This window comes from Brachyistius frenatus, unplaced genomic scaffold (genome assembly GCF_029030835.1).
Source record: "Brachyistius frenatus isolate BFR_SWC_R1_liver_20210118 unplaced genomic scaffold, ASM2903083v1 Contig_129, whole genome shotgun sequence".
In the NCBI taxonomy this organism is placed as follows: domain Eukaryota; kingdom Metazoa; phylum Chordata; class Actinopteri; family Embiotocidae; genus Brachyistius; species Brachyistius frenatus.
Genome location: NW_027210728.1, coordinates 733940 through 750000, shown reverse-complemented (window position 1 = coordinate 750000; position 16061 = coordinate 733940). Strand labels below are relative to the sequence as shown.

The window sequence follows — 16061 nt, the reverse complement described above, 5'->3', positions numbered from 1 at the left end:
AGCTACTATCCATTTCACTATTGATTAAAGTGACAATTAGTTTCTCAGTTAACTGTTTTGTCCAGAAAATTTCACAAAAAAGTTAAATTCTTTTTTAAATAAATCAAATGAAAAAAAAAAAAAATCCAAGAAGTCCACACATGTCTTTGTTTTGTCCAGCCAACATACAAAACCCCAAAATATTTCGTTTATGCTTTTAGAAAAATTATAAAATACTCATAATTGAGAAGTGGAACGAGCAAATGCTGGTATTTTTACTTGTAAAAAATAAAACAGCTCAGAAATGACTCTTAGAATCACAACGAAGATCGTGGCAAGGAGAGTTGGGGATGAACTTCTGTTGGTTTTCATGTGAAAATCTCTGATCTCTGAGATTATAACTGAAAAAAAACTCAAGACATTACATTGATTGAAGGATTAATCATTTTCTGCAGAAATAAAAGAAACAATTGGAATCTCTGGGAGTCGAATCTGATTTAGACCAAAGTGGACAAAAGCTAAATCCATCCGGTGCACTAATAATCACAGCTTTATCCCACTTTTATTCTTTCTTCTATGATGTAAATTGGTTTAGAAGAAAGACTAAAGCAAATTATTCGCTTATCAAAGTTGCAAATCAATTTCCTCTTGATTGACTACTCGAATAATCAACTAACCGCAGCAGCTCTGTGATTAAACCATAATGCCCCGATACCCGAAACCTTAACCATCGCAACTCGATGCCAAATCCGAACTTAATCCCGAATCTTAAACAGTCTTTTGAAGGTCTGTCCAAAACCGAGGCGGTCAAAATGTCCTCCCTTTTCAAAAATGTCCTCAAATCCCATGTCTGAGACTCAAACCGGACACGCACAGTTGCACACACACACACACACACACACACACACACACACACACACACACACACACACACACACACACACACACACACACACACACACACACACTAACAGCACCACTGTTACACAGTACCATCCATATTACTCAATGGATGCATGTTTTGGTGATTGTGTTTATCAGTTTATATATACAGTGTGTGTGTGTGTGTGTGTGTGTGTGTGTGTGTGTGTGCACGGGCCCGTGACAGCGCCACGGTCCATTTAAGAGGACGACCGGCCCCTTGACCCTCTTGACCCTCTTTGGTTGTCATGTGCTGCAGAGAAGAAATGTGGCACCTGACCTCGACATTACAGCCCTGTTCACACATCTGCACACACGCGCACACGCACACGCACACACACACACACACACACAGGAGCACATGATTTAAAGGTAGGTGGTATCAGGATCTACATAAACACTTACAGTAATTGAATATGTACATTATACACTGGCTTCCATGGTACGGTCAAATTGTTTTAATATTTCTCAATATCACAAATCAAAAAGTTGTGGATTTTTACAATCCATAAAGCAAACTAGACCTTCTGTCCCTCTAAATCAGGGGAGTCCAAATTCTTTCCTCTAAATGACCAAGGAGGAATCTGGATGTTTATGTTATCTGAAATTACATTTCATTCAAATTTGATAACATTTCACAGAATATTAACAACGTAAATCTAAAATAAAATGTCAGAATAGTTCAAACATGACTTTTTAATCTAGCAATTACATTTTTTTAGCAGAACTTATTGCCAGAAACATTCATCTGTGGCAAATTTTTTTCTACATGGACACTTATCTTGACTGACAGACCAGAGTTAGTGACGTGACTCATACTATGAACTTTTTACAGGTTGTATCATTACGGTTTGGATTTTTGAGCACGACGGCCAAAATGAAGAAGATGAAAGCCCAACTTGGCCCGCGGGCCCCGGATTGAGCAGCTCTGCTCTAAACCATTGATCCCGGTGAAGAAAAAAAAAAAAAAAAAATCCCCCAAAAACCATTGACCGGGGCGGGGAGAAAGAGTTTAAGGAAACAGGAGGAAGAGCGATGGTGAGCGTGTCAGTCGGGCAGTGGAGCATGTGGCTGCGTTCACAGTAAAACTATGAGCCCTTTTTGTGTGTGTTTCCTTGTTCACACAAACCCGGGGCCATAAATAGTCGGCGCTATCAGCAGCGTGGGCATTCCAAGACGGAGCGGGTTTCTATCAGCGCCGAGGGCAAACCTGCCTCTCGGCTTTTCTCACACACACCGATGGAGGGAGGGGGGAGTTTGGAGGGAGGGGTGGGGGGAGAGTTTCCAACTCAAACTGAATGTTTCTGTCCCGACACGAGAGTCACCTTTAGAGACATTAAAAATATGAATAGTGACGCCGTTTATAAATATGCTTTTGTTTTGTTCAATAATTTTCACCATCTGACATCAGTGGACATGTTTACATGCAGAGCAACCTGTCCGTCAGTGAGACAACCTCTCCACGAAGACGTGAAAAGTCAGCTGACCAATCAGAGCAGAGATGGAAACGGATGTGGATGTCGGGAGTGACGATTTCTGACACCGACAGATAACGAGAGACACAGACACCCAAAATGTGACGTCAAAAAGGTGCAGCGAGATACGCACTTCAAACAGACTATAAATCCATCTTTAAATTCACTAATATGACTGAACTCCCAACTACTCACTTCTAATACAGAAAGGGAGAAACAGGTATTTTCTCTATAAGACAGTCAAGAAAAGAAAAGAAAAGAAAAGAAAAGAAAAGAAAAGAAAAGAGAAGAGAAGAAAAGAAAAGAAAAGAAAAGAAAAGAAAAGAAAAGGTTTAATATAATTTGATAATCTGATCTTTATGGAGGCTTTAGTGAAAGTTCTTTACCTGGTTTTTCACAATAAAAGACTGACTACACAGAATCATTCAGCTATAGCGCAGCCATTTTTATGATCCTTTGTTGTTTAAAAAAAAAAAAAAAAAAAATCCTGTTTCATATTTTTTCCTAATGTCCGTTAAACTGAAGGCGTGTCTGTTACCCTGGACATCTTTGTTTGTTGTCTTTACAGATGCCTCAGTAAAAAATGACAACTGCTGTTATGGTTGTTGTTGTTGTCTTTGCTGTGATGTGATGACACATCTGAAAGTACCTGAAACTTGTATTTAGCATCACTTCCTGAGTAGGATGTGGAAAAAAATGAAGATGCAGGAACTCAACAAAGCAGGATGAGAACGGCGGAGGAAAAGGAGAATCTATGACAACAGCTTCATGTTATGTTCACTTCCTGCAGAGGAAAAGCGATAATAAACCATGTTTATTTTGATACCTTACTGCTTTCAGGAACGCAACCACTTTATTTCTGCCTTTAGCAATTTCAAGTTGTCTTAATGCACATTTTATTACTGAAATCTGAAAATGATTCCCTAAATTTCATGCTTCCTGCAGATACATTTGGTTTCTTATTCTCACTGATGCCTTTATATTCAATTGGTTTCCATCTTACATGAGAGCATGAGCTGTACTTTCCCACCTAAATGGAAGCACTGACAGAAGGGCAGCTAACTTAACGACACTGGTGTCAAAATCAGTAAAGTAAATAGAGTCGTACAGTTACCAGAGTCCGAAGAGATCACCTGCCAACAGCTGCTGTAAACGCCAGCGGACAATATGTTAGTGAAAGTTAACGGCGAGACCACCTGTTCACGTTTTATGCGATTCTGTTATTACGTTTTTAACAAAGGACTTCTGTTTCGCTGCTTCTTGCTTCAATGTTCAACGGCCCAGATGTGAGGTGAAATAAAAACCCGACCACATCAGCTCGAGATACTGCACAATGTTGGGACGTGAGGTGTAAAAGGACGAATATTTGAGTCTGAAATCGTCAAAGTAAAAAAAAAAAAAAAAAAAAGAAAGAAAAAAGAAGTGACTGAATGACAATGAATTGATAAAAGGATGAAGAGAGGGTCCGAAGGATGGACGGAGTGAATCTCTAGCTGATAAAAACAAGCGAAGGCTTTTCCAAAGATGACAAACAGAACAAAACACTAGGAAGCACATAAAGACAATCAGCCACAAGGAGACACGAAGAGACACAATCGAGTCAACGACCGAGACGTGCACAGATTTCATAAATACTGAATACACAGTTTCAGGGTGGAGTGTTTTCTTTATAGAAGCCCATAAGAGTTTTAAGACTGGTTTTACTAATGGTCCATTGAGAGAGCTCTGTTGTTTTAGTCCCATAAGTCTTTACGGCCTGGCTGCAGTCTGACCTTGGCTGCTCCACCGAGAGGACGGCGGCGGACGAACCCTCGAACCGACTCAACTGGAAAACACTATAAACAAGTCTCAAATAACATCGCTGATCCCCCTAAACTAAACGTCTTCCGACTGTTCTCCACGTACAGCGCTGAACTTACTTCGAACATGTAGAGATTGTGTTTGGTCTGTGACCGTCGCTGAAGGCACATACGATCCAGTGCTTATATGCACTGACACGAAACCGTATATAAAAGTGTTCGTAGCTTCCGGGTCTAAAAAAAATGAGGCTGATGCTGAAGTGCGTTAAACTGCAATACCACAGAGAGCCACTAGAGGTTGGCTCCAAAAAGCCTCCGGCTCCATAGACTCCCATTCAACTTCTCAAATGAAATACAAAGTCGAAAAGTCTTTTCCATGAGTCGTAGTGGTGCCGTTCGCTAAAGTCACTCCTTCTTATTAGTTTTCTGGCGGCCCATGTGAAAATAATCCCGTCATTAATTAGATATTAGGCTTCAAAATGTGATATGTTTGGGGGCGTGTCTGTTTGATTGACAGCCCGTGGTTCAGTCAGGTTTCCGCTACAGGTGGGCGGGGCGTAGTGTCCTCGGAGATCGAGTCAAATATGGTCACTTCTGGCTCCAAATTAGCAAGATGGCGACGGGCAAAATGCCGAACTTGAGGCTTCAGAGTGGCAGTTAACAAACTGATGGGTGATGTCAGTGGTAGCTGCCGCTTGGCACAGACGCATTCAATCAGAAAACCGTGTGACATGCACAAATGTGATGAATACTATCACGTTTGATTAAAGACCCGCCCCCTAGTCTGCCTCTGATTGGCTCTGACCCCGACATTCTTACCGTAACCATATCAACAACCTAACAACGAGCCACTTAGAGCCCGAGCAGATTAGAAAAAGGGAATTAGGAAAAAATAGGATGAATATCTGCTGTCCGATGTTAATCGAGGTGTCCAACAATGTTCGGTTCTTTAGGAGTTTGTATCAAACTCAAACTGCGGTCCACTTCAGTTTTTGAAGCCGCCATTAGTTTTGGAAGTCAACGAGAAACGTACGTCCGCACACGTGCATCAAAACGGAGCGTGTGCACAGAATCCCATTCGTCGGTCACATGGTACAATTTTTTTATTGATTGGTTTATAAGAAGCTTTAAACTACCCCTCTGCTACCGATTAATATTTCAATTGCTTTGGGCCTGCTCATTCTGACTGAGGTGTCTTAATGGAGCGTTTTATTCTCTTTGAGCTTTTAAACCGTTTTAAATCTGAACATTATGGGCTCTGCTGGTCGTTATGTGACATTTTCATGAAAAGTATTCCAGTGTGTTTTCAGTCGAACCGCTTAAGCAGAGAAAGTCTAACCAGCAGTAATGTGTGACACCACAGAGGTTTTACCTCCAGAGGAAGTAACCAAAAAAAAGGGAAAATCCAGTTTAAAAGGCAGCTTGAGAAGAATCTGTGGGAAGGCTATCTTTGCCCTTTTCAGCTTATTTTATTTTCTTATTTTAGAGCAGTCAGGATTGTAAAAGAAGTGAGCTTGGTTTACGAACATCAACTTAAAGGAGGCAAAGATTCACTGCCCTATTTCCTTTGTTTCCATCTGAATAAATGTCTTTCCTCTAACTGAATCACCATAATTATTCCACCCACAGTATATTGTAGTGATGTGATGACAATCAACACCGGTACTAAATTTAATTCTGGAAACCAGATGTTATTTGTTTTTCTATGATACTGTAGGAACCAAGTACATACATCAGTTATTGAAGGAAAAAAAGGTGTGTTTGAGTCTTTGTTTTTGTGTAAATATATGGATTTGATAGAATTAATGAAGAGTTGAAATAAGCTAAAACTGTGAGACAGTGAGGATTAATGATGATTTTAACAAACTGAACAGTATGCTTAAGGCAGCTTCAGTCTTAAAATGTATTATCTATGGCCCGCCAGCACTGTCAAACAAAAGATTACTTCAGACACATCTCTGGATGTGAAAGCTGTCTGAATGGCTGAATGACATTTGGTTACATTTGAAGAAATGACAATTGTTGCGTCATTGCAAATAAAATTGTTATAGAAAAGTACGTTCGTATGTAACTTTTATGGTTGTGTTCAGGAGGAACCGCTGGCCTCTGGGCATTTTCACATGATCAAATCTGGACCTCTTTGAAAAAAGTTAGGACACCCCTGGTTTAAGTGATGAATACTAATTTAGCTTTAAAGTTTTTTCGTGATTTAACACATTTAATAAATCTGACTTATACATCAGCCTGTTGGTAAATATTTCATTGCATCCCACCTGTTGCTCAGCAAGTCGAGCTTACTTCCTGGTCAACAATGGAAAGAGGCTGTAGTTAGCCTTGGGAAGAAAAACAAGGAAGCTGAAGTGATATATTTTTGGGAGCATGTTTCCTCGCAGCCTTTATCTAAGCACGTTAAATTAGCACAGTGAACCAGATCCGGCCTGCAGTACCTGGTAGAGGAAGCGCTGGCTGAACTGGTGCATGGCGCCCTGCAGCTGGCTGCGCTGGCTCTGCCACTGCTGGTAGCTGCGCACAGACTCGGCGGTGGGCCGCTGCCATGTGGTGGTTCTAGTGTTGTGGTCCACGTAGTAGAACCTGCCCCGCTGGTCCACTCGCTTCTCCCAGCTGGAGGGGAGGTGATTGGGGGGAAGGGTGGAGGGGGACAGAGAGAGAGAGAGGAGGGTGAGAGGAGGTGTAGCTTTCAACAACATTTTTATTAAGCACGTCGAGAGTGGGTGGTTGAAAAAGCTGCTGATAGTAACGTCAAACGATTTATAGAGACGAGGAAAAAGAAACAAAAGACAAGAAAAGGAAGGAAAACGGCAAGAGGAGGCCGACGGAGAGTGGCAGCAGAGAAAGGAGGGAAGAGAGATGCGAAGACTCGACAGACAAAGCAGGAGGAAGAATGAGATGGAAAACAAGCCAACACATTCTAACACTTCTCTATTTTAAGGGCGTGTAAATTATCCCAAATTCCCAAAACTTGTTTATATCCCCCAGAATTCAGTTTGAAGGGACAGAATAAAGCTGGCAGACATTTTTCTGTTTGGCTCGGCCTCAGACGTCATCAAACCGTATACTCCCTTTTAGCCAATGCCAGTCCTCACTTACGATGATGAGGGAAAACAATGGGAGACGCCGGCGTCCTGATTGACAGTAACCATGTGTGTGTGTGTGTGTGTGTGTGTGTGTGTGTGTGTGTGCGTGCGTGCGTGTGTGTGTGTGTGTGTGTGTGCGTGTGTGTGTGTGTGTGCGCCTGCCAGTGGCATTACTCAGAGGTTTATGTATATCCCATTCTTCCCCTGAGATGGGTGTGTGTGTGTGTGTGTGTGTGTGTGTGTGTGTGTGTGTGTGTGTGTGTGTGTGTGTGTGTGTGTGTGTGTGTGTGTGGACATGAACTGAGATACTGATGGTCCACGGAAACACAAACACACACACTCATGAAGGGAACACACATTGCAAAACACACATGATGAACAAAATCCACCACACACACACACACACACACACACACACACACACACACACACACACACACACACACACACACACACACACACACACACACACAGACCAGTTCCCGGACTGTTGTTCTGCTGCTATTCTCATATCTCTGACTTCAGCGCTTCAGAATTTAGAAGAGAAAACAGCAACGACTTCCGTATGCTAACAAAAACAGCAGATACCGACAGGCTCAAGAAATACACACACACACAGACACACACACACACACACACACACACACACACACACACACACACACACACACACACACACACACACACACACACACACACACACACACACACACACAGGAATGAACACTCATGTAGACCAGGACCGCGCTTCAACTGTTGCCCCCATGTTTAAAACTCCACAACATTTTTTTTGACCTTTCATAACTATTTGGAGGACCGTGTCTCCGCCGACTTCGAGTTCGCTCGGCCCTCCCAGAGCTCCGAAACCTCCAAATAGACCCGCTTTTGTTGCACCGAGGCTATTAATGCAAACTCACAGAGTCCCTGTTAATCCAGCGTGCAGGAGGAGGACTGCATGAAAGATTTACTTCAGCATGAGGCCGCGAGTTTAAACGCTGAGTCAAGATTCACGGGATGAACGCGTATTTATATTTAGTTATAATAAATGCTAACAGATTTCATTTGCTCATATTTTGGGGTATTTTATATGTTGGCAGGACTTGAATTAGAGGAATTGTAAAGTCACATTTTAGACTGATTAGATCTTAGTTTGTCACAAAAAAGATTGACAGACTTGGTTAACAAGCCCTGCTTTGGTTATATCCAGAATCAAATAAATTTAATGATTAAACAAAAAAACCTAAAAAAGTTATACCGCAAATACCTTTTTAAAATTTTGTTGGTATGATTCATAGACTGCGTATGGAAATGGACGTAGCCTGTGGTGGTATTTGGTATGCGGTCTAATACAATCTGGTGTTTACATGCACCGACCATTGGCTGTATATAAGTGGACGTAGCTTTAAGTCAGGCCAACGTGTGACTGCATTAAGCTGCAATACCACCTGGTGCCTCTAGGGGTCAGCTGCAAAAAGGCTCTGGCTCCATAGACTCCCATTCAACTCATCTCATGAAAGACAAAGCCAATACATTTTTTACCACAAGTCATTATGGTGTCATTCGCTCAAGTCACTCCTTCTTATTGGTTTTCTGGTGAAAAATAATCCGGTCATTAAATAGATATGGTCACTTCTGGCTACACGATGGCGACGGCCAAAATGCCGACCTCGAGGTTTCAGAACAACAATAACTCCGAAACATGAGCTGACGGTATGAATAACAAGATAAATATTCTCGATTTTGTCTTATTTATGACTGAGCAGCTTGTATATAATGCCGATGTGTTTAGAGCTGGTGTCTCTGCAGCGAACTAAACCCACATGGTCGCCATGATCAGGTCTTTACCCTGAAGATTTCAGTTCACAAACAATAGTCAGCTAAGAATTGGTTGAATAATGCTGCTTTGTTGTTCAAAAGACCTCTTTTACTCTTGTGGTTAGCTAATGGACAGCACCCCAGGAGCTGGTGGGCTTCGATATCTTGCTCAAGGACACTTCAGCAGCGTGGGTGATTGCAATCACAGGGAGTCATTTGGTTGAGGGATTGGTGTTTTTGACCGCTATGCCTCTGAGCTTTCTTTAAAAGGCAGGAAAAACACTGTTCCCTCTCTGATATTAGCGCTAGCTAGTTATTTACTGGAGCCAGAGAAAATCCAAGAGCCCACAGTGGCCTGTCTCAGAGTCTCTACTTAGTTCTGCTATCTGACTGTAATTCTTTGTACCAGTCATGTCATTAACCGTCCAGATTAGGATCATTCACTACACCCTTGATCTTCTTTTGGACGGTCCATTCATTATTTCCATGTTGGCTGACAGCAAACGCTATGAGCTCCCATCTTTCTTTTTATGTGTGGATTAAATGAGGAAGACTCACTGATTCTCCCCACAAGTACAGATGAACCTTGGCTTGGCAAGCCTCGTATATAACAAACAAGTAGATGAAAAGCCATGGATATCTATACGAGTGGTACTCGCGTTTCAAGAGAGGGCAGAACGTCACCGTCCAAGACCGAAGAGGGCGCGTCAGGTCAGGAGGAACTCGGTTGGTTTTCTTTGACATTCGTTGGGTTTGTTCACCATGAATTCTTCCCACAGGGTCAGACTGTCAACACCGAGTTCTACTGTGACTTTCTGAGGCATGTAAAGGAAAACGTTTGGCGCAAATGGCTTGAAAATGTAGGGTTAGTGTTACGCAATCATAGTTCCCCACCACTCCTACTTAAAGGACATGGCTCCCTGCAAACTTCTCTCTGTTCCCCCAAAAACGTGCACAAAATTTGATCTACGCTCTCTGCTCACGTTTCAGATCCATGGAGACATTGCAAAATACACATGTATCTATGGTCACAAAACCCCCTGTAAAACAGGTGCTGATGTTAATCGCGTGACGTAACCAGGAATAGTTTGGGTCGTGCAGTAGATTGTGCACCATGAATTCTTCCCTCAGGGTCAGACTGTCAACACCGAGGTCGACTGTGACGTTCTGAGGTGTCCGAGGGAAAAAGTTCGCTGTAAACGACCAGAACGTGCAACTCGCCCGCTCTAAGTTTCAGGCCACCGACTCTATTTGGTTCCCTTTGACTTCTTTCTATTCCCCAAACACAAAAACTAAAACTGGATGTGCGCTCTTTGCTTAAGTCTCAGCTTCATGGTGAAATCTCAAACGCACACGTACCACTGGTCAGAAAAACTTGTGCAACAAAGGTGCTGATGTTAAATCAAGTCATATAGGTTACAACCTTTTTCTTCTCATGGCTCATTTGGGCTTTGAAAATATTTCTAAGAAGTCACTGCTACACTTTGGTTCGGCACAACTGTTCCAATTGTTTCTAAACTGAACGATTTAAAAATAAACAGTTTAGTCAAATTATATCCATTGGACGTCTTAGAAATGCAAAGATGGATATAAACAGAAAATGTTGCTTTACAATCTTGTTTCTAATCTTTGACTTTATCTAGGTAAGGTTTAAAAAATCGTGAAAAGAGAGTTTAACATTGGGGCTGACGGGCATCGTGCAACGCCAACGAGAACTTAATGTAGACATTGCATCAGTTTTAGTTGCCACTAAAGACCAGTAAAGAGAAAATGTGTAATGACATTGTGCAACTTAAAAAACAAAAGTCACCAGTTACAAACGCTACAGAATATTTGATGAAGAGCAGAGTGACTCAGAAGCTCTCCTCAGTCTGGCTTCGGATGGCTTTCATTATTTCAGCTTCCAAAACCTCGATTGCCCAACTACACCTCCCCCACCCCTCCAACCTCTAAACAGTTCCTGGTGTGTGCATCTGGAGCGTTAGCCCGGTATTAGCTTGCTAATTGATCCTCTGAAGGGCCACGGAGGCCAGCAGCCAACACAGTGGTGGATGGAAGTACATGTGGCGCTAAGAAAGGACTTTTGTTCTCAGGGCCCCCACGCTCTCTTTCCTTGTATGGAAAAACTGAGAAGGGGGAGGGGGGTTGACCTTTCCCTAAAAAACAGCCTCTCTTTCTCTCTGTCACCCCGTCACACACTCTGTGAAAATCAATAAATAATCAGTGCAAGAAAAAAAAAAACGTTATAAAAGGGCTGAACTCTGGCAGAGAAACAGCTCACAGAGGGAGAAAGCTGCTCTCATTACGGTGGTTTAGCACACAAACACTACAATCAAACTGTAGGATTAAGGAACAGTTACTGCGTGATGTGTGTAGTAACGCCAGAGGACATAAAACACACTTTTAAAACAAAACAAATAAACCAGAAGCCCTGGTCTGGCAGCTGCTAAGACTGAGGTGAACTCGAACATGAAAATTCCCTTGGACACATTTCTTTACTGTATCTGCACATATCCAATGATGTGACCGCCTGAAGGCACAATCCCAACCACAGATTAAGAAATTTTGTATCGAGGTTAGTTCATTTCGGTGAGTGGATTTGCACCGTGGGGTTGTGACGCCCCTCCCCTCCGTCTCGCAGGCTGTCCTGGCCAACGTCGGGAGGCAGCCTGTCGACATCAGCTGATGCGGTTCACCTGAGCCGTCCGCACTGTAAAAGCTGCCTCGTGTGTCACTTCCATCCATCCTGCAACACTTTTTGCTTGCTGCTCATATTGCTGACTTCCATTCTTCAATTTTGTATTGTGCCAACTTTACTTTTAATAAACTCACATTTTCTTTTACAGGTCAGTTTTTGGACTCAAGACCTGAAACCCAGGGATGAAGGGGGGGGTGTTACATGCAGCGAAGAACTTAAGACGTTCACTAATGTGGTGTGAGCGCCGGCCTTTATTCCAGGGGAAGCCCCAATGAATTCAGCTTTGTTGAACTTTGACACAGCTAACAGTCTTAAATGTGTGGTACGCATATATTGCCCTGAACCGATTGGTACAAGCTGTTTGGTTCTATACGGCCTGGGATCCCAAACAAATTACTGTCAGTAGTCTACTTATGTCGACGGACTCGCTGCTGGAACAAAACTGTAGAGCGCGAGTTTCACCCGAAAGCACCAGTTGTTGTTAATCAGCTGTCGCGTGACATTGCGTAACTTGTATCTTGACTATGAATCTTGTACGATGTTGTAACTCAAGACTACTCTTTTCAAAAACCGGCCTTCCGGCAGCCAAGAACCTGCGACTTCTCCGCTCACGCGGTACATGTCAATCAAAGGGGCCACCGTGTGGAGCCCCCACTCAAATTCTCCTCCGACATCGTCCTCAATGTTGAAAGAAACGGCGCGAGCAGCTGAAACTGCACTGCTGCTGTTAAGGGCTCATTTAAGTTCATTGTGAATATGTTGCACTTCTTTTAATGGACATTTTATTTTATATATTGAGTTTACAGTTCTGTATGTTTCTGTTGATGATCGATATCACTATCAAAAAAACAAACAAAAAAGGAGTTGTGTCAGCTACCCATAAAAAAGTTGTTCAACCCATTACAAAAAAAAAAAAAAAAAAAACAGACCAAATATTAGTTATGAAAACATATTTGAAACCAGGTCGGTTTGAGATGACCGGCTGATTTTTTTTTTTTTAAAGCCGACCTTAATGACAGTCACACAAGCAGAGCGTGGAGAGAGAGCATCAAAGTGGAACAGGCGTACCCTGGCGGCAGTGGTCTCTCCCAAGTTGTGGTTTTGGTGTTGTGGTCGACGTAGTACACTCTGCCATGAGGCAACACCCTCTGCTCCCAGCTACAGAGAGAGACAAAACACACACAGATTTACTCTTACACTCAACACACGTCACAAAGATTTCATAATCAGTACAGCTTTGTTATTGTTTAGAGAGGACATTTCCTTGTAGGTATCGGACGGTGACCAACAGGCAGAAAGCAGCATCGATGAAATAAAACCAGCAGGTCTACAAATGCGTCTTAATCACCTGCTGTCATTTATCCACTTAAGTTGTTTAGTGGGAATTATTCACCAACTGCATCACATCTATCTTTGGATCGAGTTATTCCTGTGTGTTTTTTATGCTTTGCCATTTTTCATGCAAATAAAGTAACTGTGTTTGTTATTTTAAGTTCACAATCATGCTGTTCGTGGCCTGTTTTATTATTGTAAAGCACTTTGTGATTTAATAATATTATTATTAATGATATATTATTTTGTGATAAAAAAAACTTTACTTACTAACTTACATTATTTTATTCACAGCAGTTTGAGAGCTTTATTTACTACCTCACAGGTGTTTTTCAGTAACCTGAAATTTGTCTTTAGCGGTTTGGCAGCAGAAAAATATCTCATGAAAATTATTACATTTTGATAAATGGCAACTAAAATGTGAACATGCTCCAAATAAAATTTCATGACATTTCATGACTTTGCCCAAAAGAAATGACTAAATCGCCTGTGTTTACATTTCTGGAAAATATCATTAATGAGAACATTATTAATAGCTTCACTTTTGTGGCTGATATTGTTCACTTTACCTGCTATGATAAGTTTACAGTTAAATTTCAACCTCTTCAGGGAGAATAATTTAAATTATTTGACTGAAAGTGTCTAAAAATGAAAAAAAAAATTGTTTCTAGTTTATCACCAAGAGATGATTGAGGTCTGTCAATCAAACTAAATATAACACTGGCAGCAGTTTTGGGAACATAAAAAAAAACAACAACAACATTTAAGATGCCATAAGTGAGGTAGCTCATAGCTGCAAGAAGCCATACAGGAAGTAGACTCCATTTTATTACAGGATGAGGAATGCAAAGGAAATTAAAAATTTTAAGTATGGGTGGATTCTCATCTTTCTCACAATTAAAGTAAAATGTTTATGACGCATTTTCTTGTGTGTCTGCTGCTGCCTACGTACAGCAACTTGTCCGGTTTCCAAAGTCGCAGCATATACAGGAAAACATATTATTAGTGATTGTTTACTTTTAATATTTACTGTGCCACACCGTCACCATCATGAAAAAGGGGTTTCTAAAATGTATGCATCACTTTCGAATGAGACTTCTGCAAAGTTTGGTACAATTAAATGCTTTTCATGTAACTCGTTGAAAGCTCTGGAAAATGTTTGTAAGTGGACCTTGAGTTGGAGTTGTTTAGTCAAACTATTATTTTAAAGGTCAAAAATGAACTTTGAACAAACTCCATCTTTTGATGAAGACCGTGGGATACAATTCAAAGTCCAAGAAAAACCTTTTAAGTGGACCCTGAGTTGGGATGGTGTTCGTTGAATTACCAGCCATGTGTACCACCACTTCATCGAAGGGAATTGTCTCCAATTGCATGCACACTTGGGAGGCTGTGGCTCAGACGGTAGAGTGGGTTGCACACTAATCGGAAGGTTGGTGGTTCAATCCCCAGCTCCTCCTGTCCACATGCCTAAGTTGCTACCGATGGCGTACCATCGGTGTGTGAATGTGCTCCTGATGGCAGCACCTTGCATGGTGATCTGTCTCATTAGTGTGTGAATGGGAAAACCATGTTAAAAGTGCTTTGAGACCAAAAAGCTGATAAAGTGCTATACAAGTACAGACCATTTACTGTAAATGACAGTTTCCTCATTCATTTCTTATAAAATAAATGGAAAAACTTCAAATTAGCAACGAATCTACATGTTCATGATAAATGGATGAACTTTTAACAAATCACCTTCTATTTGTCTCATGTAAGTTTTGTCAATATTAGTTTCGGCTCTTGGGTCAGACATTCTCTCTACGTTCCATATATTAGACTCAAAACATTCCTTTTTCAAGAAGCTTATAGTCTGGACTGTCTCAGGTGACCTTGAACCATCCCCTAGATTTGCTGCTGTAGGTCTAGTCTGTTGCGTAACCTCCCATGATGCACTGAGCTTCACTTCCCTCCACTCTCTTTTTCACTCTCCATGTATTTATATACAATCATGGCACATCTTTAACTTCCTTGATCTCAGGTAGTTTCTGCTTTTTCTGCAGGTATGTCTGACTCTGGAGCTGCATGTTTCGGATCTAGAGTTGCTGGCCCTGCCAACCTACTCAGCACTTATTGTTTGTTGTCCCCTCTATGCTGTTCTTTTCTCTCTCCTCTCCCTCCTCAGCTTAACCATTTGAGGGAGTCGGCAACCCGCCTCCGAGTCTGTTGGAAGTTCCTTCCTGTTAAAAGGGGAGTTTTTTTTTCCTCTCAACTGTCGCTCATGTGAGAATTGCTGTTTTATTTCCCCATAAAACACTTGCAAATCCAGTTAACATTTTAAATCCTGCATTGTTTATATGCATGTTTACAAGTAAGCAGTCTATTTCTTTCCTGACTCTGCTTCCACTTTGCTGCGGTTCTTGGCACACTTCCACCACCTGTAGATCAGTGCGATGGTGAGTCACCACAGGCAGGACTGCATATCACTAAAACAAGGGGCCCACTTTGCTACTAGAAGTCAAACGTTTCAGGTTTAAAGATGTACTTAGAGAACAAATGATCCTCTCACTGTTCACACTTTTGTGACAGAAGCTTACGTTTATATTATCATTAAAACTTTTGTACTTCTGTGAGCTGGACGTGGGACGGTGCGACGCGCTGACTCTTACCCTGCCGGGAGCGATTCTGTGGTGGGCTCTGCGGTGCTGTTGCTGGCCGGCTCAGTGCCGGAGGTGGCGTTGGGGGTGGGCTCCGACGGGTTGGCCGAACTCAGGGCTTCCTGGCCCGGAGAGGGGCTGCTGCCGCTGCTGCTGGCGGCCGGAGATCGGCCCGACGGGGAGGACGGAGGAGGCGTGCGGCGGGCCACGCCACCACGGCTGCTCTCCAGCCCGTTGGACGTCAACTCAACTTTATCTGAGACGCAGACAGAGAGAGGCAGAGGGACAACAGAGACGGAGAGATGACT

The 16061-nt window shown here is 42.2% G+C and overlaps 1 protein-coding gene across 2 annotated transcripts in view; it reads right to left on the bottom strand.

The window, feature by feature from the left end:
* wwp2 (WW domain containing E3 ubiquitin protein ligase 2) overlaps positions 1-16061 on the bottom strand; it is a 56090-nt gene that overhangs the window by 20565 nt on the left and 19464 nt on the right. For both annotated transcript variants that reach the window (XM_069714247.1, XM_069714248.1), the window contains 3 exons: positions 15766-16009; positions 12851-12940; positions 6622-6796 (listed from right to left, as the gene is read on the bottom strand). In XM_069714247.1, the coding sequence (XP_069570348.1) occupies positions 6622-6796; positions 12851-12940; positions 15766-16009 (509 nt within the window). The remainder of the gene's footprint in view (positions 1-6621; positions 6797-12850; positions 12941-15765; positions 16010-16061) is intronic.